Genomic DNA, 24,776 nt, shown 5'->3' on the forward strand with positions numbered 1-24,776 from the left:
AGTTAAGGCAAAGGTTGTCTTTTAAACCTCTAGGTTTAAAAATAATTTGGATTTGATTGGAACTCTCTCTTTTATAAATGTATAGTTGGATTTGACATTTAACAGCCATTGAATTCATTAAGCAAGTTGTTTGACTCAAACAACCATAACACAGTAGGCTACATATGGTATACAAAGCTGCAGTCAGATTTGCCGAAATTGTTAGCTTGGATGTTATCTTGACATATACATGGGGTCTTGATGATGATGCGCACGCAGTTTCAAGGCAAAACAACGTGTTACATTTCAGGAGACGCCGAGACCTTAGCACGTCAGTAGCATCTCGTCATATCACGCAGTCCGGAGCACAGCTAGATCATCAGCGTCAGCGCTCTTGGGTACCCAGCATGCAGTGCGGCATGTCAAAAAATGCCAAGACTAGTGGTAAATAGTTTGGTTACAAAAGCTATGCAAGGGATTTCAGTTTGTTCGTTCAGTTAGATGTTTGTAATATTGTTTGTTAGTTAAAATAATCTTGTTGGTCACCCTGAGAGTGCATGTTGTGTGGTTTAATCGGAAGTGAGAGTCGGCCGTAGCAGTGTAATACTTGGAAAGAAATTATCATGGGTGTCATAGACAAATTACCCATAGTTATTCTTGATTGTCAATTGACTGTGGTTCTGGCAGGTCTTCAAGCCATCGATGAGGAATTCTCGAAACAGTGTTGCGATCAATGTGTTGATTGTGGAAGGCAATTTTTGGTCGACAACTAAACCTCATGCGTCCACATTTAGCCTATTGTAGTTGCCCCTACACTAGTTTTGCTATGTTGTTGTCCAACTCTTGACTTCTACATCTTTATAATATTTTGCGGAGGAACCCGCATTGCTGCTTGCAGCTATATTTTGATTATAATAATTTTAAATTTTGACAGTAGCTAGCTAACCAGTTTTCCACAGTATTTTTCAATCAAAGTGCGAGCAGTGATATGAAGCTACTATAGCAAGCAGCCCCCTCTTTTGACCAAAACAAGAATGCAACACGTCAACCAATAGGTTCTGCTGCCCGGTCTTTCTTGTACACTATTATTTCACGCCATGTACAATATTATTTCAGTTTGCGGTCTGTTTTTAACGTACCGCAAAAAAATTACAAATAAAAATACTTTTCCGGGAACAGGTAACCAAAAACGGGGAGTCTCCGGAAAACGGGGAGGCCTGGTCACCGTAAATTAAGGAAACACAAAAGCTGGGCCTGGATGGACATTATTCAAAACAATACAGACAAAGAGAGAGTTATTTTCCAAAGGCAGACTGGCTCAGGAGGCACCTTGTGATTTTTATTGGTAGAGAAGTGATGGACAGTGTAACAGTATAGGCGCCACAGAGTAGATTTGACTGGAGGAGAGACCAGGCAAGCAAAACAAATGGGTAGGTAAATCAGACCTCAATACAAATATATATAGTTTAACATGTATTTTAGATATGTTTAAGTGAGTTTAACCACAAAACAATTATTTGTAAAAAAATATTTTAGTCACGTCTGGGTAAGTTAAGGCTAGTCCAACAGTTTCAATTGAACCAAGATCCATTTTGAATTACTACTTGGGTCCATCAACTTATGATCTTTCTGTAGTTGAGGAAACGTCTATTCTAACCCTTCCCCCTCCGAAACAGTTAAACCACTGTCAACAGCACATATTTAGTTTAGTCTGGGGCCAGGAAGCCCTTTCAATTGAGGAACACCAACATTTCTACCAAAACTCAGTCTGTGTCCTGGAAAATGTCCAAATAGATCTACAGTATGCATCACCAAGTCAGTCAACACAGTCACAGATACATAGAAGTGGTGCCATCCTCATAAAATTGGCAAAAACAAAATAAAAACTGGGGCTGGTGGTAGACAGAAATCCCAATTCTTATCATCAGAACAAAAGAAGACATATACAAATAGCTGATATAACAAAGATCCTTAGTGTTGCCAAGAAAAATTGGTATCAGTACAGCCAATAGCAAGAAGGGGGAGGGGGGATTGTACCTTGTCGATTTGAAAATATCACACATAGAAAAGAAAAATAGCACATTTGTTTAAATGAATTTGCCCCTCTTGGCGGTACCGCTAAGAAAACACACACAAACACAGAAATGAGGTTTATGCTTTACACATAAAAATGTCATCATAAAAAAGTGACCCAGGTCTGACATTAGACAGTACCATGTCTCGAGTATCAGCTCACAAAGTTTACATCCTATACATCAGTGCTGCTGGGTTAAGGCTTATAGAACCATACACATCTTAATGTCACCACATGCCCCTGGAGGTAGAAATACTGCAGGAAGCCCTTGTCCATTACCAACCAGCTCACAAATTCAGGCCTGACAAACTTGTTTAAAACTGAACAATAATAGTGTCAATCCTTTTATTTAAACAACAAAATGATATTTTAGTGTGGAGAAAAAAAAAATGTAACGTGCAAAAATTAAAAACTATTTGAGTGTTATTTTTTGAATTCACAATCTCTTATGGTCACTAGGGAGGGCTTAGTGTATAAAAACAATGGCATTTGACTAGGACGTGTAGTGTGGGAGGGATGGGGGGGTTAACAGGGCTGTTACCATTTGCCCCTCACCTAAGAATTCAGACTCTCAGAACTGAGATGCGTTTTTAAAAAGGTGAGGCGCATGTTTCCTGCCAAAAAATCTGCAAAAATTCAACCGATCTATGAGAGCATTTTACAATGACACGTATCGAGGAGGTATTGGAGCACAGTCAAAAATCGAATAGTGTGCGACCTATGAACATTTGACTAATCTCCTCTGACGCCGACCCCCTTACAGCCAACAAACCTGCAGAACTCCCATCGCCTACAGGAGAACCTGTGGTGGAGTCAGATGAAAGCCAAATACATTGTTTTTCCTGGGGGGAGGGGGGGGTTAATCAGCTATCATCTGTTTCCTATGTGTTATAAAGTCATAGACTGACCAACTATAGAGGCTGGATATTACATGTGTTGTCTGTTCAGAGGCTCTGTGAGTATCTCCTCGTCTGCTTTTGGTTTGATTGGTAGATTGGTGCACTATGAGACCGTGTGTGGGGGTGTGTCTGTACATGTGTAAGTTATGGAGAGAACTTCTGTGGTTTGTATTTGCGTGCCCGTGTTCAGAACAGTCTGTAGAGAGGGTTGTGTGTGTAGTAGTCTGTACAGGAAGGGGGCTGTAGTGTGTTAGTCCTTGACGAGGCGGTAAACGTGGTATTGAGCTCCATGTTCGCTGGTGGAGACCTCGAACACAAAGGCAATACACAGCAGAGTCTCCTGAGTTTCCCTGTTAGACACCACCTACAGAGAAACAAGGGAGGTGAGGGGATGCAAATGCACACTACTAGGACACTTCACACACAAACACATTTAATTCACACTGTTCCCTTCAGGATAGATAGCTCAGATATCTTGCTTGTGTGATTGTCTGGAGACACCTTTACTTACATTTGAAAGTCCAATGGTACATGGGTGACACTGGCAGGCCACACTGTGCCAGTACATAATTCAGTCACCTGTGCCATCTCTCCAGTGCTCCAGAGGCTTGTTCCATAAAGCGAGTTTACCGAATAAGCCAGATTTACGTCAGTTAGTCTGACTAATTTCTAGTTCATTCGGTTCCATGATACAGCTAGCTCAACGTAGTTCGAACTCATTTACTATGGTAACTTATGCTTCGAAACGAGCCTGGTCTGGTGCAGGCTAATTGTCAGGCTTAGACCGTGTTGTTGCTTAACCAGACATTCCTGTAACACTGACCCGATGGGACTACATTTATAGAAAATCAACTTAAATAGCCTACATAGGCTACAACATTTAGCCTAATGCATTAAACAATGATGAACAATGATTTGATACACACCATAGCCGTTAAATGAATGGCTATGGTGGTTTGTGATTTCAAATTTTTTGGCATCAGGCATAGGCCTGTATCTCAATCTAAATGATCTGAGTATAATTATCATAGCTATATAATGGTTAACCATTATTAGCCTACAATTGCAAAACAAACCTAAATCCATACATTTATCCTCCATTTTCCTGACACAAAGACCATGTTAAAAAGTTAGGCTACTGGATAATGTATTGATTAATAGTAGGTTATGTATTTTAAACAATGTCAAAAAAGTCAATTTAGATGTGTTTAGAGGGTGTCTGTTTTTTAATCAAAGAAGTAAAGGTCTAAAAAAGACCTTGACTACGTAGCCTATTGTTCACCTCAATCATGGCGTGTTATTTAATTCTGATGAAGCGGTGGATGAGAGCTGTCATAGTACACAGCTAAAAGGGAAAGTTCTTTCTGGAAAAAGTCACGTGGCTGTGTGCATTGCTTTTGCCGTGGTGGATTGTATGATCCATGTTTTACCTCTCGAGCTGCTTAAGAATAGGGTGCACGAGCTAGCTTGACTACTTAAATCTGACTTGAATAAGTAGGAGTCGTGAGTTGAAATTGGCCTTTATGGAACCGCTTTAGCCCCGCTTGACTAATTAAACTAATTCAAGTCAGTTTTGGGACTTTAAGTCCAACTTTTTTGAGCTACCTTTATGGAACAGGCCTCAGGTCTTCACTGATGTGAAGCAGAGTGACATGTCAACTTGCCCTTCCACTAGTCTTTGTAAGAAGGGGGTCCTGATCTACTTCAGCATGGATAATCCCTAAACATGTGTGTTCACCGATGTAAATTGCCATATGCCATAGAACAGTGCCGTGTTATATGTTGACAATGCTAAACGTAGGGCACCTTCACTCCACTGCAGACAACTTCACAGACAAATCCAGACAATGGGTTTGTCGTAATAAAGCACATTATTGTATCATACAATCTTATTTGTCTCATCACAGTCTCATACAAAATAATTACACACACACACACACACCTGTAGGATGGTGAAGTTCTCCAGGACACTGTTCATCATGTACTTCTCTGGCAGGAGTTTGAGCTTGTGGATGAAGTTGACCATGTATTCACACATGGGTGAGCGATGGATCCTAAAGACACACTTCCCTCCCTCCATTCGGGCATACTCCGTCTGGATAGGACAACAAAAAGTTTGAATAGAAATCCATACATACCCGTCAACACAAATGTTTGAATAGAAATCCATACATACATGTCAAATGCCTATGCATTGTCAAATACATAGGCATGCAAACAGTTTAGGGGTAAAAAAGGTGAGAAGGATACGGTGAACCCACGACTCTCTAAGGGGGTCCGGGGGCATGCTTCCCCAGAAGGAAATATATTACATTTTAAAGTCAAACGCATCAATCTGGTGCACTGAGAGCAAAACCTTAAGGCCATTGTACACTGAGTCCGAAATTTTCGTATGCGTTTTTTTCGTATTCGTCAGCCTAAAATTCATCACGCACAGACACCTTGCACACTGAGTCCGATGCGTATTTATTAAACGTTTGCGAAAAAAAAATATACTAAATGGATTCATCAAGCAGTGAGGATGGTTTTGTTGCCCTCTCTCTTATTAAAAAGAGAAAAATTTGGAGAAATAGGAAATACTGGGTCCATCCAATCCTGAAGTTGCGCAGAGAGGAGCTCAGAAATGATCCAGAGAAATTTAAAATTGACCTCCAAATGTCTGTGGATCACTTGAATGATGATGATTTGCTAGAACATAAGACACACACACACACACTATTGAAACAAAGATTCAATACCACACAATTACTTTGTGTGCTATAATAATAGGCTTTTGTATCATTTTAGGTATCTGAGCACTGGGGACTCATTCACCACAATCGCCAGCAGTTTTCGGTTGGGCATCAGCACTGTAGGGAAGATTGTGAGGGAGACTTGTGACCAAATCTGGCTGCGGCTTATGGACTGTCGCTACCAGGTGTATCAATTTGTCAGAGGCCATTCTGGATTTTGTCGTTCGCTTGTACGGTGGCTCTGAATTCCCAAATAAAATATCAAAATGCTGGCTACGGATGCAAAAACGCAGAAAATTGAACCCAATCCGAACGTTTTTTGACGGACGAAAGTTTTGGAGGCAGTGTGCAAGCGCGATTGACATAATGTGAAGTCGTTTTTATTTTTTAACGAGCAAACTTTTCGGATACGAATTTTGGACTCAGTGTGCAAGGGCCTTTAAGCTTGCTTTCAGACGGGCATTTCATTATGCAGTGTTCAACTTCAGTTTGGATCAGTTGTTGACGGACTGCTCAATGTTGCAGACTTTGAAGAAGAAAAAAAAACTCCCCACACTCTGCCTCTGATTGGCTGTGAGGTTTAGGCATTAGGAGTGACGTTTGGCTCCAGAGCCAGTTGTAAAGTTGCGAAGCACGGGTAAAATGCTGTTTTGGCCACGGCCACGACCCCCACCCAGTTCTGTTTCAAAAAGGTGAGTTTCACCTAAAGGTGAGGAGTTTGCATGCCTGATAACCTAAAAAACAAAACCCTGCTAACAGCATACATACACACATTTTCCCCCACTCACCTCCACCTTCTCCACCACCTGCTTGCCAAAGGAGCAGACCTTGGTGGAGACGCTGATGGTGATGTTTTCTGCGCCGCTGTACTGGCTGCTAACGCCATAGAAGGCCCCAGGTCCTTCCTCCAGGTCACTGCTTAGGTCCGCCTAAGACATACACACACGCACATTACAGCACATGTGCTCTACAGCAGGGGTCACCAACCTTTTTGAGGGCTACTTCAAAACATAGCACGTTTCAATAATATATGTGAAGAGACTGTCTGATCACATGTCAAAGTCAATTAATTCCTCACAATAATTATAAACAAGGACAGTGTTTCCCCAAGGAAATTTTTAGCAGTAGACAAATATGTTGCCTCCCATTTATTTTAAATGGAAGTCACATGACAGGCCCCACAAGGCAGTGTGAGATACCTCGCAGTGTGAACAAGTAGAGCAAGAGAAACTAACCCTAGTCTATGCATTTATTAGGGGATTTGTGGAACAACGTCAGTATGTTACCAGTCAAAACGAAGCTAGCCAGCATAAAACAACTTGTATAGAATATGCAAGAAAGTAAATGCTATTCCTTGCACACAAAATTGACATGTACATATATACATAAAACATTTCTGTTTTAAAAATGTTATAGTCAATATTGTCATTTTAAAATCGACATTGATGCAAGCATGTTTGATAAAACAAAAAAAGAAAAAACAACTACAATTGTTTGATGGAGCTCCATGGTGACTAGTTTTTAGAACATGCCTTGTGGGCAACTCACCTGGTCCATCTGGGGCGACCAGGTGCCCGTGCAGGCACCGTATTGGCTACCGCTGCTCTACAGTATGAAGGTCTAGTGAGAACACACATCTATCAGCTGTTACAATACGTGTGTTGGGGGGGACTGACCCAGAACTTGACGAGGAAGAAGGCGCTGTGTGGTCCCTTCTCATACAGCTCCTTCAGACCCCCTTTCTTCTCAGGGAACTTGTCGTAGATCTGCCTCACGTCCACCGACTCTAGCACCGGGTCACTGTATCCCGGGCTGCACTGACCGATGTGGACAAACAGGTGCTTACTGAACTATAAGGGGGGGGGGGGGATGTATAGGGGACATGGTCAGGAGATGGGAGGGAGAAAGGAAGGAAGGAAAGGAGGAAGAGCAAAAGTTTCCCAATTAGATTCAAAATTTGAAAAAGGTGATTTGACGACCCTGTCAGAAATGATGTTTGTGTGGTGTATACCGTGTCCGCGTCTCTCTGGCTCTCCATAAAAGCAGAGTACTCTAGCAGTCGGAGCTTGTCAGAAGTGATGGTCCGGTCCTGCCACAGTGGTGTTGCTATGGTAGCAGGGGCCCGAGGAGCAGGCAGTGGCTCGTAACCTGAGACGCAATCAAACCAGTCAAATGTTATTAACATGTTGACAAAGGAACAGCACAGTCTGTGAGTGTGTCTGCGTGTGTGAGTACACTTACTAATAGGCGCAGGGACCGAGGCTGGGAGGGTGGTGTATGGGGGCTGTGCAAAAGGCTTGATGCTGAAGTGGAAGACAGTAGAGAAGACATGAACATGGCAGACAGAAGCAAAGCCCTTTCTGCTTAGCTGACATTTCCTCAGTTCTTACCAGCCCCCCATGCCTTCTTTCTTTCTCTCCTTCCCTCCCTCTCCTTCCTTTCTACTTTCCCCTCTCCCACAACGCCTGAGGGGGCACCAAAAATTTGCCAACTTAAAAATATCATAGCTATAATAATTATAATGATATTATTTCAGTATAAAAAAAATTAGGCACCTTTTAGGCATGTATATCACAAAACAGGCAGAACAAGATATATTGAATTGCTCAAAAAAGTTACAATGGTGCCCCCAGTGGCCTAATGAACTTTGACAGTCGACTTGCTCAACTTTTCGAAACAATAGGAGTCAGGGGCAGAAAAAAGAAAGAGAAAGAAACTGCGAGATGATGCTCGTGCATCACATTCAGGTAAGTCCATGTTAAATCATTGTTAAATACCGGAAATATCCTGCTAATTTAATGGTTAGCCTATGCATACACCTCGAACTACCTGACGTTATTGCTAATGTTAGCACACAAATATGTTAGGTGCAAGCTAAATTGAGATTTTACTGTTAAACATTATCATGCATTTTACAAGTAACTGAAGCCAGCTAGCTGTTACTTTACTTTATTATATGGCAACGACGGTACAAGCTTTCTGATTGGCTAATGGGTAGTCATGCCAGACGCGTATTGCCCTCTTCAGCGGTCAATACGGCTGTGAGCGACACGTCAGCTGCTGAGTTTTACTATCCAGATGATGCTGAAAAGATTTGTCATCGAAAGTGAGGTTGAAGACTAGACTCTTTTAATCACTTGTGTCGTTATTTTGTGTTGAAATTAAAGGCATTTTAGCAGAACCATGTTGTCCGCTTTCTATCAAAAGTAATGAGTTGCTAGGCAACACATGAAACGCAGCGTGAGAAGACTTGAGAGCTAGCTACAATTAGCCTGGAGGTACCATTTATTTTCGTTTACAAAATGAAAAGAAGCTAAAAATGCCATATAATAAACTACTTACTAACCTCGACCGTTCGGTCATGCTGGGAAATATCAAACCTCGGCTTTGCAGTTCCAGCCTCAGTTTGATATTTCCCGGCATGACTTCACTCTCGGTTAGTAAGTAGTTATTACATTCTATGATGCTTTTATATTTGATTTATCAAATATTTTTTTTAATGAGTAATAAAAGCTCAATAAAAGATGCTGCATGGCTGCATGCTTTCAGTTTTAAATGTTTATAATTTGGAAAACCAGGCTAAGAAAGGGTGGGGCTGAATAATTAAGAGACAAAAAGACATCACCTTCACGAGACAAGGTTTTACCAATTGAAATAAACCTCAGTTTTTTTTACATGAAGCTCAAAAAAATATTTTGCGCTCAAATAAAGGCCCTTTTTTTTGGCTTGCGCACGTTGCACGCTCGCTGTAAGTCAGGAACTCTGTAACTAGCATCACATCAAACACAGAATGTGGATGCATTGGCAGGGAAGCTGTGGTGGCGTCTACGGGGGCCGGTTCTGGTGGGCTGGTCTGGATCAAAGTCCAGGGCCTATTTTTACTCCCAGTCCGTCCCTGCCAAGCCCTGTTCAACCACCCTCAACCAGTTGATTAGGGACAGATACACAGCAGAGAACCACCACCTCTGAATAGGTGTTACACTGTAATGCTGCTGTTGTGTTATTGGTATTGAGTTATATGTTTGGTAATAAAACAGTTAAACAGGCAAAAACGATCAGGGGTTTTTCTGGGGGGGGGGGGGGGGGGGGGGATTTTGCTTTGGGCACCAAAATGGCTAGCAGCAGCACTGCTTCTCCTTCTCTTCCTCCCTCTTTCTCCCAGTGAAACTCACTCCTGAGAATGTCCAGGTTGTCCAGGGATGCCAGGCCAAAACTAAGGAGACACAAGAAAAGACTGGTTACAGACACCTACAGAAAGGAACACCTCAAACTTTGAGAGTGTGTGTGTGTGTGTGTGTGTCTCACCCTGACAGGCGGGGGGTAAGGGGGCTGGGGCTTCATCACGCTGGCAGAAACGATCTGAGCCGACGAGAGGTTAGCCACGCTCTGCAACGCCTTGTCCTTTGACACCTGGTCCTGAGAAAAATAGATAGTATAATAGTTTAACGTATAGTCCAACCATTAGAACTATGTTTCACTTTTTATGCATTAGCAAAAGGAATAAGAAATAGTGTTCCAGCCTTAGCAACAGAATGAAGAGCAGAAAAAGATGTGGGGGAAACAGGGAAAGAAAAAGAGAGATTCAACTAGTGTGTGCTGGTAGAAGGGGCAAAGCAAGAGAGCCCGCTAAGAAAGCCAAGCTAAGCTAAGTGTTGGGTGAGGGCTTGGGCCTTGACTAAAGGTTGTGTATGAATATGGAGGGAGAGTGGGGGGGCAATGCATGTTCCAGGAAGTGTAAGGGCAAGCAATTGCAGCTGCGCAAGCCGGCAAGCACACAAAGCACATTTTTTCAAGGTTTTTAAATCCAACTCCAACTTACCAAGTTCATGGCCTACAGCAAAAAAGACACAAATCATTAATTGGCTCATTAAAAAAGGTAAGAATAACAACATGAACAAATGCCATGAAATTTCCAAGAAGGGACACCATTTGTCAACACAACAACAACTTTTGAAGTGTAGGAAGTTGTGCTAAACATTGAACAGTAAAGGTTGTGCACACAGGCTGTCCTACCTCTGGTTGAATTGAGTAAAACTTCTGATAGTAGAGTTGGCCTACTGACAATTCATCTAACTGACTTTCCTGACAGAAAATATAGTTCATACTAAGACTTAAGCATTTGATAACCAGGAATGTGGAATTTAAGAGTGTGCGTTATTCTCTAAACCTCTGTACCAGGTCAGGTTGGCATGCTCACATTCATGGCGTCCACTCATTCAAACTTAGATCACATGACAAATAAAGAGAGAAGTAATGAAGAGACTGAAAGACAGAAACAGAAGAAGAAATACAGGAATTTGAAACTATAGTTATGCCACCATCCCAGGCAGACGGTAAAATGGAGTGTGTGAGTATTTTTTCCCCTTGAATATCTCAAAAAGAAGTTACATGTAACTCCACAACCATAGGGACAACAGATCTCAATCTGGAAAGGGAAAACACCTGTGAAATACGTAGATACTAGTGTGACGGTAACAGGTGGTAAACTGTCAATAATATTAAAGTATATCAAAATAAACATTCTGTTTACATTTGAATTCTGAGTGACCAAATATGCTAATTATACATGGTTCATTTTAGCTATTAAAGAGCCCATTGAAATGATTTAACAACATGTGCAATGTCACTGGGTAGGGTGCACACGATATGGGCCCAACACAGCTTCCCGGGTTCGATTCCGTCTCGGGCCATTTCAGCATGTCTTGCTCTCCCTCTCTCCCCTATTTCCTGTCTAACTAAACATAACTTAAATCTTTCCAAAAAAGGGTAATGGGGCAGTGCACTTGTTGAGGATCAGTCTGTCGCTTGTTGGATCGTCTAATCCAGGGGTGTTCAATCCTGATCCTCAAGAGCCCCTGTCCTGTATGTTTTAGATGTTTCCCTGCTCCAGCACACCTGATTTAAATGAATGGGTTGTTATCAAGCTCTGTAGAAGCCGGGTAATGACCATTAATTTGAATCGGGTGTGCTGGAGCAGGGAAACATTTAAAACATGCAGGACAGGGGCTCTCGAGGACCAGGATTGAACACCCGTGGTCTAATCGTTAAGGTGCGACCTGTTTTAATTTCTCTACAAAACGCTTGCTAAATATGCTACTGCACAGTATGTGCCGATACAGTGACCGGTCCACCATTCTATCAAACATTACATAACCAATTAAACTTTGTCTTTACTTTCTTAATATTAATACAGATTTTAAATTGGCTAATATTAGCCATCAATCCCTCCTTGTCACTGCGCTACGTTGTCACGTGACAAGGAGCTAACTAACACGCAAAATGTGAAGAGACAATACTCCTAAAATGTTGCTGGTGCTGCAATCTATTTAAAATGACTAGTGCTACCAAGTAAAATAGTTAATTTCGAGCCCTGTTATGTGATCTCTTGTGTCATAAAGAGACTTATACTGTCAAGTATAACACATCAAAAAGATACGAATAGCAGGTAGACAGTCTCCAGCCTACTTAAGAGGTGATCGACGCTGTGCTTTTACAAATTTGATGCCAGACCCATAGGCAGACTTGAAGGAGGTTAAAAGAAGTATGGATGTGTGCGTGTTTATCTGCTATATCATAGCCATGCATGTCCCAAGCATTCCCCTGGACTCTCTACTGAACACCCATGCAAGCCGAGCCAACCCTCCACATTCTAAGGTCCTAAATAATATACTGTATGGATGGGATGCTAAGATCCTCTGAGGTCTTCTAACTCCCTCCTTCTGGTCAGAAACCCATCAGGATGGCCCTAACCAAACCACAACCTTCAGCCAACGTGTAAAAACAAACTCTTATTGTTAGGAGGCAGGGGAGGATGAATGTGTGTCAGAAAGGAGGGTGGGGGGTGGGGTGGTTGGCACAAGTCAAGTTAGAGTGAAAGCTACCACTGCCACAAAATGATCTGTTGTGTACCAAAGCTGTGATTGGTCTGGGTTAAACCACGCACATGTCCAGGCCCCACAGCCAATGAAAACCCCTCCCAGGAAGCAGCCATGGAAAACTGAACACAAACCTTAACTAGCGCCTGAAGCCCACGAGGGGGAAGGGGGGGATGTTATGGGGATGGGGTTGTTTGGGTTTGGGACTAAGCAAAGCGGTTAAGCGGCTAGCAGAAAAGCAGTCCGGTTGAGTGTGTGGGATACCTTCAGCTTAGACTGAATCTCACGTGACTTTCTCCTCGCCAAGACCTGCAGGTGACTAGAGACCTGAGGAGAGAGAGGAGGAGGAAGAGGAGGGAAAGAGAAAAGGAGGTGACTGGAGAGGAAGGAGAGCGAGCGTCGTTCAGTTGGTACCTACCTTGATGCCTGTCTGGTATTCTCGTACCCTTTTACGCGCCAACACCTGAATGTGACTAGATACCTGGGGTGTGTGGGATAGAGTTAAAAAAACAAAACAAAACACACAAATGCTCATACTGGGTTCTTCTACATTATAAAATCCCACAACAACAAAAACATCTAGATATGTACGTTTATTGCTGGAAAAGTAAGATCCCAGAGTCACTTTGTTGAGTCTTGTGTTTATGTCAGGCTAACCTGTTTGCGTGTGCGGGTCTTCCCAGTGCGCAGCTTGATGTAGCGTGCTATCAGCTCATTGCGCCCTGCAACACAACATAACCCAGTGGTGAGACAGCGCTACCACAAGAGGGTGCCAAACCGGCTTATGACCAGGGAAAACATTTGCAAGGAAAAAGCATAGACTGTATATATAATGGACGTAGTCATTGTGACATCACCCATTCGTTAGTGAAAGCCTGTTTTGAAGACTTGATTTTAGGATTTCCTGGTCACCATCTTTGGTTTTTGGAGCCAAAAGGGACCAAATTTGGACGAGAGGGCGTCCACCTCGCTAACGGCCTTTCTCCTCTATGCCCCTGGCGGGTAGACCTGTCAATCAAGTCAGCATCACGCCCCCAAATATACCGATCTTTAATGGCCCGGGTGCTGTTCTATGCCCACTGACAGATCCTCTGAAATGTTCCTGGGAAAAAACACTAGCTTTTGTACTTTTATGGTATGCTCATTAATATTTAGATGAGCTGCACACTGATTGGTTGGTTTTCAAAGAGTGAAGCTGGGGAGCAAAAACGCCAACAGCAGCACTCGCTGAAACACCGACGTTGGAGACTTGAAATAAAAACGCGCAGATAAATCTATTTTGTCTACACAACACTGTTTTCAACAGATTGACTATATATCATTTGAAATGATAACATACATGTTTCCACTTCTGTTGTTGAAGCAAACTGGATTGACTTGGGTGGGTAGAACGTTAGGCTACAGCTTAGCAACCAAACCATATCGTGATTCTACTCGGCTTCAGTTAGCTAGCTAGCTCTAAATAACTTGCTGAAAAATAACATGACAAAGATCTGGATAAACATGCATCGTGAATTGTAGATTTACATTGCACAGGTTATTTATGTGAATGAAACACAGTCAGTAACATGAATCAACGTTAGCCTCATTGCTAATAAACTAGGCTATATTATCACACATTCTACCTATGCTCTTGCGTTAGCAAGCTAAACTTGTTTACATGCCTACAGTCTAGGTGTTACTAGCAGGGCCGGATTAAGACATTTTGAGACCTGGGGCTAATTACCAGGATGAGGCCCCTATATTGCCCCGACGCACATCATGACACGCCCACAAACCCACGCCAGGTGCACTGACACATCAGTAGCCTGGCTGCCAGCCCAACTTCGTCCCGCCCACAAAAAAATGTGGTCGGGAAGTTGGGTCTGGAGGGTCTCGTATTGGGGACAACTACAGAAAACCAGAATCTGGACGGACCAATGAAATTGCCAGGGCGGGCTTTATACGATGATGGTCAGATGATCAACAGTAACGTAATCAACAACGTCACGAAAGAGCGCTTGGGTTGAATTCGTTTTCAACAAAGAACATATTACGTTGCTCTGATTGGTTGTAGGTCTATCCAATTGAGCGAAGAAGCATTGGTTTTACGAGTTTGGTTGAAACACGCCCCATAATCACAGCCCAACGGAGAGTTTTCAGACTCATATTCTGACTAGAATTATGAGTATGACAACGTCAGGCTAACACATCAGTGATTTAAAGTCCACAGAACCACTCTATAAATATGATCAGTTTAAACATGTGACTCACCATCATCACATCAGTGATATTAAAAGGTCAGTTTTCTGCTCTTTCTCAATGCAAACTCATCAATGAGCTCTTCAAAGTAGAGAACAAGTTGAAAGAAAAGAAAGAAGTTGGCGCAGTATGTCATGCTCTATTGAGTAGGGATCGAAGGGAAAAATTGACAATTTTCGGCCTAAACCGGATTCGGCTTTAGGACGGGATTCGGTTTAGGCCGAAAATGGTCAATTTTTCCCACCAAACCCAAATCCTACGCTTGCACTACGCCGGTTACGCTGATCGAAATAATGAGGCCGCCATTGAATTCGGGAATGTGTTTACGTAGCTAGGTGGTCCGTTCAAGGTAGGCTGAGAGAAAGTGAAAATGGAACTCAAAAGCAGAAAGTGTTGTGTGCAGTGGCGATTTCTTTAAGACTGCAATGGAAGCTCAGATTCCCCTAAAATATCAAAATTCTGATTTACATTTGGTGACCTAACCTAACCTAATAGCCTACCTAGTCAAGGTTTTGATGTGAGGTGAAATCGTAACTTCACATTAATGCGAGCGCGCATCAGTGCAAAATAGATTTTTTTAGCTTTATATAGCCTAGCCTAATATGAACATTACGTTGGAGTCAAATTCTTAGCTATATTTTCCGGAAATTACAACCCAAATGTTTACCTGAAAGATTCAGGGCTTTTGAGAAAACATATTGTTCCCACCCTTGCAAGAACCAAGATTTATGAAGTGACAGATCTTTCTTTTTTTACCTTTTTTTCTTTTATCAGTCCCGCCTGGCATCTTTTCCCCTTCTATTTTATTCTTCTCTGGACGCTCAGCGTCTCTGGGAGTGAATGGAGGAGTGGGCTGGCCTGGACGCTGGGCTTCTACTTGAAGATTGGAGGGTGTGTCGAAAGACTGCATCTCCTTTTGATTGACAACGATTTGTACTATAAAAAAATTGCCTAAGTTATTCGAGTTTAGGCCCATTTTGGCCACACTCTCTGCTTTCCTTGACCGGAAATTTTCGCACGTTATTTTTGTTTTCACTCTCAATTTTTCTAATGTTATGCGCAGTGCCGTTGACTCACTCGACATCGGGCAACCTGAGGCCCCCCTGGTGGCGAGGCCCGGGGCTGCAGCCCCTAAAGCCCATTGTCTTAATCCGGCCGTGGTTACTAGTAACAGTTACTAGCAATGCTAACGTATCCTTTATCAAGCACCTGCCTTTCTCCAGTTCTTTCAAATAGATTATCTGGACAGCCGTTAGCAATAAGCCAGACTGCTGTTCGTTTTCTGGCTATTTTTCGGAAGCTTCCCTTCCAATGCCGACTACAGCTAGTCTAGCTAGAGTCATTTGATGTGTGTAGAAACTTATTTAGCATTCTACCTGGTATGCTATATACAGGAAACGTTAGCATTGCTAATAGCTGTTAGCACAACATCATACTGTCCTTATAGCTTGCGGTTGCAATGAGCATACACGCCGCTCAGAATGCATTTTCGTTTTCGAATTATGGGCAGGTCTTTGCGGGCAGAACATGAATATGCAATGTCCGCTCTGTTATCTTTTTGATTATGGCATAACTTGTGCAGTCTTAAGGAAGAAAATGCAAATAGGATGATTGATTACTAATTTATTTATGAGTCAAATAATGCAGCCACATTCTTAAAATGAAAATGCATTTCTGGAAATGCATTTGAATTAGAATTGTGGTCACGATTTTGCAGCCACGTTCTGAAAATGAAAATGCATTTCTGGAAATGCATTTGAATTTGAATTGTGGTCACGATTTTGCAGCCACGTTCTTAAAAATGAAAATGCATTTTCATTTTCAAATTTTACATTTCGAATTGAATTTTGGTATCTATTTGCTGGGGCATATTTTGAAAATTAAATTTCAAATGTCTTTTTCGTTTTCATTTTAAGTTCAAGAATTTCATTTTAAGTGAAAGAATGAGCAGTCTTAAAGAAAATTAAAATGCAAATAGGATGATTGATTACTAATTTCATTTATGAGTCAAATAATGCAGCCACATTCTTAAAATGAAAATGCATTTCTGGAAATGCATTTTCATTTGAATTTTGGTAACGATTTGCTTCCATACTACGCGAACAAAACTTGTACGGATGCGACTAAAACAATTCCTAGGTCGCACCGGTGCACCTAACCTCCTTGCACCCGCTGCCTCTCTACGAACGAAGCGTTTGTTCTTCATTGACGGAACTCACACTCATGGTTCGATCATATCATGGTCTAAACCAATCAGAGACAGAGACGGGGCGGGTCTTTGCCTCTGATTGGCTGTGGTCCAGATATTCCTGTAGGCTAACACTGCTCCGTGCTGTGTGATTGATTGAAATTACGACCAGAGCACCAGAAAATCAGTTATGACCTGGGCATTGTTGTGACAATCCGGCCCGCGTAAAGAAAATCAAAAATGACAAATAAATACATGTGTTGCGCGGTAGTAAATATGTAGTCCTGAAAGACTACAGTGATCAGGCGATTTACATAATGTTCGCTTGCGCAACCTCACCGACAACAGAGCTAGCTGTTGGTTACAGTAGACCTCAAAAATGAAAAACGAAAAGACTTCTAAGTATCTGTTTACTGAGGTCAAAGTCAAAGCTGTGTTCGTAGTTGGTGGAGAACAGGATTACAATTTCAATCGGCACTAAAGAAAAAAATGAACGCGGACATAATAAGAACTCGACTGATTCAGTGGGCGCAGATCGTTGATGGTTTGCAAGTTAAACTGCAGACCCTGATCATCACCTGTCAGCTGTCCTTCGCATGTACACTACACATTCAGACAGATTTCGATGCACTTGTTCAAGGCCACTGGATTTCTCTCACAGAACAAAGTAAACACTGATGTAATGATTGTTTTTGTTTTCTACTGTTTATAACTTCTATAGTCCATGTGACCTACACCCAAATGTAAAATATTTATATAAATATTTACAGAATATCCTTATTATTCTGATAACCAATCAAAACATATACTTTACTGCTTTTTACAATGGGATAAAATGAATAGTGAGCATAATTAAGTTCAAGTTATCATTGATGCGGCCCTCCAACGCATTTTTGGTTTCTCATGTGGCCCTTTGTAAAAACTTCTATAGTCCATGTGACCTACACCAAAATGTAAAATATTTACATAAATATTTACAGAATAACCTTATTATTCTGATAACCAGTAGCAGCTAATCAAAATATATACTTTACTGCCTATTACAATGGGAGAAAATGAATAGTGAGCAGAATTAAGTTCAAGTTATCATTGATGCGGCCCTCCAACGCATTTTAGGTTTCTCATATGGCCCTTTGTAAAAACTTCTATAGTCCATGTGACCTACACCAAAATGTAAAATATTTATATAAATATTTACAGAATATCATTATTCTGATAACCAGTAGCAGCTAATCAAAATATATACTTTACTGCTTTTTACAATGGGAGAAAATGAATAGTGAGCAGAATTAAGTTCAAGTTATCATTGATGCGGCCCTCCAAAGCATTTTAGGTTTCTCATGTGGCCCTTTGTAAAAATTAATTGCCCACCCCTTACGGAGCTGGGCCATGGAGCTAACCCATGGAGCTATGATTGTGGCCATCTGCAGGGCCTGCGACAACATGGGGGGACGCGCTATAAGACTTTGAGACATGAAATGGTAAGTCTCAGTTCAGGGAAGCACTTTTAAACAGTACCACTTTCTATTTTTAAATGTTTTATTTTGGTATATGGAGCAGGATAAAAACGGGACCTTCAAATTGTGTTGACGCAAGAAATACTTTGGGTGCACCTAAATTTTGTGCTGGTGCACCTAAATAAAAAAGTTAGGCGCACCAGTGCAACCAAGGCAAAAAGTTAGTGTGGAGCCCTGAGAAGGCCCAGAGCTTCAGCACTAGGCCTGTGACCCGTCATGAGCAGTGGAGAGGTGGCTGAAGTCAGGTAGCAAGAAAATGCAATTTGCTAAGAAATGATAGATTGAACCCATATGCAAATATAAATAATAATCAGATTAAGTATCCCAGCCGCCCTGAATAGAGGGGATTTATAAGAGCAGTGTTAATTAATGGGACGGTGGGGAAAGAGTAAAAAGGAGGGCGCGCACAAGAATAAAGGAGTGGAAGCTGATTGTGTAAGCCAGAAGTGTTGAAAGAGAAGGTTGCCTCACCAGTTGAACAGGTCAGGAGAAAGACAACTGGTAGACTGAAGTGCACTAAACCTCTTTCTCTCTCCATGTCAAACAATAAATCAGGGTAAAAACTCATGACACACACTCGATCACTACGAGTGTTTTCATGTATGCACGGCAAACAGGTGCATGTGTGTGAGTGTACTAGACCGTTTCTGGGGTCTTGTATGAGACCCAGACAAGTTGGTGCTTGTCCACTGGTAAGGGGGAGAACAGCAGATGTAGTGAGTCAGTAGTAAATGTTGTGAGCTGATACAACACAGCCTCCACAAAAAGCAGCAGTGGTTTGTCAGCTCATCCCTTCCTTTCACCTTGTGCCTGCTTTTCTCACCTTTTTTCAATCTCTCCCTTTTTTAGCTTATTATTAGCAAAGGGGAGAGGTGCTTTGACTAATAACCACTGTCTAAAAGTGTGCTTAATACAATGATATACCTGATGAAAAGCTAATAGATTGAAAATGTTTATCCCAGACACACCCTGGCCCTACTCCAGCCTACAGCGTCTCAGTTATGGGAAGAGGAGGTCCTGACGACCTATGGGGGTGGGGGTCAAATGATGACTCATCACCTTATTGAATTTCCTATACATCACATGGAGCAGGAGTCTCACACACACACACACACACAAAAATGCGTGGGATGACGTGTTCAGCCTCAACAATCAGATAAAAAATGTTTACATACACAATACATATATATATAGCTAGTGTGTTTTGGGCATTTGCTGACTTCGGTGTGGCGGTGTGAACCGGTGGAGAACTGCTTTGCAGATGACACATCTTGGAGGGCAGGGGTGACACACAACACAGCCGCTGGGGGACCAGTGGGGGGGGGGGGTTGGGTGCAGAGAGAGAGGCCCAGAATGTATGTCTGGTTGGAAAGGGTGTGTGGCGGTATGTGCACACGGCCTCTTATGGCAGAATGGGGGTTGGACCTATGAGCCCACACTTCCACAAAAGGAGAAAATACCGGAACGCTGAAACAAACCTTCCCTTTCTGTCGCATGGGATCACATATCCAGTTGCGCGCACACACATACATACCACGCGACACAGGCTGCTTCTCGCAGGAATGCCACCCCTCAGCCAAGGGAAATATGCTGGGAATGTCTGGCAGTCAGCCAAGGCTTGTACTATGGCAGGGGAGGAGGGTCAAAATACTCAAGACACACACAGCCAGTCAGAGTGGGTTCGATCAAAATAGACAACACTTTTAGCCATATGTCTATCATTGTGTGAGAGGAGAACAGTTTAAAGACAACCTGTACTTTACACATAGCTTCATGTCATGTCAAATGTTACGCAACCGAACACACACAAGAAATTCTGTCAGCTTAAAGGTCCAATCATTTAACATCTGACCCTATGCCTTTGTCAGCTATGACATCAGATCCAGTTATTTTATCCATTGGGTGACCAACAAGACACAGGCTGGACCGAACCAGACCACTGACCTCTTTATTGAGAACACTAAAAATACACAAAGGTCCTGTTCCAATTTAGCCTGGCTGCCAGCCCAACTTCTCCCAGCCCACAAAAAAATGTGGTCGGGAAGTTGGGTCTGGAGGGTCTTGTATTGGGGAACAACTACAGAAAACCAGAATCTGGGCGTACCAATGAAATTGCCAGGGCGGGCTTTATACAATGATGGACAGATGATCAACTTAAGCAATAAGCCCCAAGAGGCCGTGGTTTACGCTGATTTTAGAACAGGTAAGGGGAGTTGTTAGGCACGACGCGAAGCGGAGTGCCGAAAACCCCCTTACCTGTTCTAAAATCAGCGTAAACCACGAACTCGCAGGGCTTATTGATTTTCTAAAACTGTTACTACAAATATTTGATATGGTTTCATCAATAAAAACAATTAGAAACAAAATAGTTTAATAATAAACCGTCATTCTTCCGCTATTACAAAGTATAGTTCCTACATAAATCGTTGCCACGCAACAGCCAGATGGACATCTTTGCCGTCTTTTTCAATTTGAAATATTCGATGCGCAGTAATATGGAATGTTAAAGAATGTTATGAGGACAACCTGTGAGGTTATGCTGGATTTTACAACGGCATGGAACGCGATATAGCCAATCACAATCAAGGATGGGAACAACCAGTTTTAGAAAGTAACGTAATCACCCACGTCACAAAAGAGCGCTTAAATTGCGTTTGTTTTGAACAAACAACATATTACGTTGCACTGATTGGTTGTAGGTCTATCTAATTGAGCGAAGAGGCATTTGTTTTCCAGGCTCGTTTGAAACACGCCCTGTAGTCAAAGCCCAACGGAGAGTTCTCAGACTCATATTCTGACTAGAATTATGAGTATGACAACGTCAGGCTAGTTCCAATTCCCAAAAGGGGAATTTTAACCTCCCTTAAGTTTACCTATAAACGGAAAGCTTTATCAAAAGGAGCAATGGGGAAGTTTTGAGTATTGAGATGTGATGAGATTTGCAATGCCAGTATGATGAACCAGAAGGCATTGGAAGCTAGAAGATACCTGTGTGTATTGGCTGACACACCAGACTTTACTTATTTTAAATGATAGTTTGATCCTGTGTGGATCTCTTGATTATTATAAAACATTGGCACACTTGATTTGTAACAATTTGAAGTGAAGTACCAGTGGATTTGTAGCCTGTTTGTTACATGAGTGAACAACTTGGGCCAGCATGTCTGTGTGTGCACACAGACTTACCTGAACATCTGTAAAGATTAATTGAACTGTGTGTGGGGTAAATGTTGTAAATTGTGTACAGATCTACCTGAACACTTGAATTTACCAGGAACATAAAGTTAATTGAAAGAGTGCTTGTGTGTTGGGTCTACCTACCATACATCTTGCCTTCATCAGACAGGATAATCTTCCTCCTGCCGCAGGGTGGGTAGATGGCCAGTGCCTCGTGAAAGCTCTGCTCGATGTCTGGGCTCCACACCCCCTCTGGATCCCCATCCAGGCCCCGCTCTCCACCCTCCCCCAGCCCTTCCTCCTCTCCATCCCCTCCATCCTCCTGCCCCCCCTCAGGGCTGCCACGGCAACTCCACTCCGACGCAATGGTGACGGCTCCGCCTACGACACACCTGATGGGATGGGTGGAAGAGGAAGGAGGGTGGAGAGAGGGTGAGAGAGACAGAAAGAGTGGGGTTACAGCTTGGATCCCTTGCTAGGTGGTCTGATCCTGGACTAGGGACCCGGAGGGACAGGCAGCTGAGTAGTCAGGGCCTTCCACTGCTGCGCAAGGTGACAGATTTCTAAGACTGACAATGTTGCCGTTCAGGGCTAGGCCCGCTGGGGTCATATTCGACGAAGTGGTTTTATGGCCACAGCAGGTCGGGAGGAGGTATTATTAGCACTGAGCTGGCACCGACAGTTTGAAGACACGACCAACGTTCTGGCAAAACATCAAGAGGTCGTGAAAAACGATCGGAGACAACCGCCAAGGTCAGCGTCAAGACCTTCAGTTGGGCTCACTGTAATACTGCTGCGAATTAACAATCACGACTGATGAGCAAATGTTTTTGCTGGGCCTATGCTTACTATTTAATCCACACAAACTATTGACGAGTTGTTGTGTGAGTTACAATTTAAGATGTAGGTCTCACATGTGGGCCAGGTTGTTTATAGGTTACTGTAGGTAGTTAATGTATAGAAGCAAAGCTGACAATAGTCCGGTCTTTCTTTTCAAATGGGTCAATCCAATTTGACCAATCTACTGATGTTGTACGAGCAGCCCTACTGTAAGATACTTGCGATAACTGAGTAAACATTTTAAACAATCATAGATTCCCATTATTCCTGCCCATTCCTATTCCCTCAGCTGCTGCCCACAACTTGCCTGCGTCGCCATATGAGGAAATGACACGTTATTAAGGAGAACGCTCCTGGGACCTCAGAGTGCTACGTGTGATGGGCCCTCTCGTATACTGTGTAATGCTTTCCAGAGTGCAGCTAATAGGTTCTGGACCACAGAGGATCTCAGTGGATTCCCCTGCTGTGGTGAGAGCTTCGTGACAGCTCCCAACCGCTGCTGACTCAGCTGTGCCATTGTCATGAGTACAAAGCAGCCCCCGATGGGGTCTTGGGTAGATGGCCAGGCTGATACAATGATATTGGAGCAGAAGGCTTGGGAAGACTCATTGAAGATGTTTATTGAAACAAAGGGTATGGTGTGGTTGAGCTGCACAGGAGCTAGGAGTTGACCTTGGTCTACAGTGATGTCACGTAACACAAACACTCAAACTCCAATAGTTTAAATTTAGCCCAAAAAGTCATGTGCATGGGGGAGGACCACTGCAGGAGTCAGAGCAGCGTGGTGCTAAATACAGCCCATGAGGTAAGCAAATATACACAAACACACACAAGGGTGCTGTAAGTCCCAGTATCAAACACACTGCTCATTGGAGGCCCTAACCAGGTCTACTCTCTTCTGATGTCCTACAAGTTGACAAAGCCCAGTGTAGATAAGGGATCAAAGATAAAGCCCTACAGACGTTCTCCTTCAACATGAGAACAATTAGATGGCCTATTCTCACCTTGGTTTCAAAAGTGTCTCCATTATCAAGTGTTGATGTGCTCCTTGTCTGCTCCACAAATCCAATGTGAGAAAATAGGATAGGTTTAACGAGACTTTAAGAACTCTAAGGTGTTCCATAATACATTAATTCCGCAGGCATGAAAGAGAAGCAAGTTCAACTGGAGTATCTTGTTGTTCTTAGGATGTTGCTTAAAGGCCTAGTTCCTCTCACCTCTGAAACTACCGAACAAGTCAAACCTGTCCCGGTTGTTATCTGAGAAGTTTCACTAATACAACTTCAATCAGTGATATAACTGATTTGTGAGGGGAGGAAGCAATACTTGAAAACAAAAACGACCTCGGGTTGTCCAAGAAAGCTAGGACAAAACACGGTCCAGTTCCTAATATGGTCCATTTAAAAAACCCAACTAGCCTATTCGTTTCCTAATTCCGCATATAAATTCAGTCTAGGTACGCACAGGCCTACAAGGGCCCTTCGGCAGGGGTAGTTATATTAACTTAATCCAGTTTTCTAGTTAGCTTCGCCTACAATTAGCAAGATAGTGATTGCAACTCAAAGCTCTCCCTTGCCCCGTATCACTGCAGTAACCAGGAGCACAACCTTGCTAGCTAGTTAGCTTAGCCTACCAACCAAAGAAGCATTGAAAAATCCAACAAGTAGTCAACTCTGGAAAATAACCGCCATTACAACGAAAATGCCCCATGAGTTCGCAAATATACCATGCCTCCTAAACCTTTACTCGTTTTAGTATGCAGAGTGAGGATCACATTCAAAGAAATGCGAAATATGACAAAGATCCGAAAAACTTCAGGCGCGCCGAGCAGCTGCATGAAAGTTGATCAAAACAACAAAGAGCTCCATTCGGTGCTCACTCACCTTACAGTGGCGGCTTACGTCTGCTTTTAATGGCACGGTTTTAACAAATCGCTCATTCACTGTATCCGATTGTTTGGCCGTTGCCCTTTTCTTCAAAAATGTATCTAAGATTAACAGTAAAGTTGGTATGCGAAGTATGAGTTTGGAATGATTTCAACGTTCTCAGAAAACGGAGAAAAAAGAGGCGTGGTTACAAAACACGCGTAGACAACAAAAGTTTGTGGACCGCGCAAACTCCGCCCCCGCCCCATGGTAGCAGTGAAAAGACAGAGGAGGTGGTTGCCATCCTAAATTGAAATACAATACAATGTACAGCAAATGTAGCTGTCTATAAGAGTATTACATTATTTAGACTCACAGCATGGGAAGCA

At 42.6% G+C, this 24,776-nt stretch overlaps 1 protein-coding gene across 6 annotated transcripts; it reads right to left on the reverse strand.

The window, feature by feature from the left end:
• Positions 1–1,274: 1,274 nt before the first annotated feature.
• tead3a (TEA domain family member 3 a) lies at positions 1,275–24,572 on the reverse strand. Of its 6 annotated transcripts, XM_084679849.1 has the most exons (14): positions 24,406–24,572; positions 21,827–22,074; positions 13,217–13,281; positions 12,978–13,040; positions 12,824–12,886; positions 10,504–10,515; positions 9,990–10,100; positions 9,857–9,897; positions 7,926–7,987; positions 7,696–7,832; positions 7,361–7,534; positions 6,473–6,613; positions 4,895–5,047; positions 1,275–3,316 (listed from the first exon to the last, which is right to left on the reverse strand). In XM_084679849.1, exons 2-14 carry the CDS (start codon positions 21,831–21,833, stop codon positions 3,203–3,205), a joined length of 1,143 nt encoding a protein of 380 aa, XP_084535975.1. In that variant the 5' UTR covers positions 21,834–22,074; positions 24,406–24,572; the 3' UTR covers positions 1,275–3,202. The 6 variants fall into 6 exon arrangements, with proteins under 6 accessions (XP_084535975.1, XP_084535979.1, XP_084535978.1 ...); XM_084679853.1 differs by lacking the exon at positions 12,978–13,040; XM_084679852.1 differs by lacking the exon at positions 12,824–12,886.
• Between the last annotated feature and the right edge of the window lie 204 nt (positions 24,573–24,776).

The sequence above is a fragment of the Hypomesus nipponensis genome, chromosome 18 (assembly GCF_054491055.1).
Source record: "Hypomesus nipponensis isolate SF chromosome 18, ASM5449105v1, whole genome shotgun sequence".
Classification (NCBI taxonomy): Eukaryota; Metazoa; Chordata; class Actinopteri; order Osmeriformes; family Osmeridae; genus Hypomesus; species Hypomesus nipponensis.

Coding starts and splice junctions, on each gene's coding strand:
- tead3a (XM_084679849.1), bottom strand. Junction 6,614..7,360: donor TCTTCCTCGTCAAGTTCTGG/GTCAGTCCCCCC, acceptor TGTATGTCTTAG/GCGGACCTAAGCAGTGACCT. Junction 5,048..6,472: donor AGGTGGTGGAGAAGGTGGAG/GTGAGTGGGGGA, acceptor TGTCCTATCCAG/ACGGAGTATGCCCGAATGGA.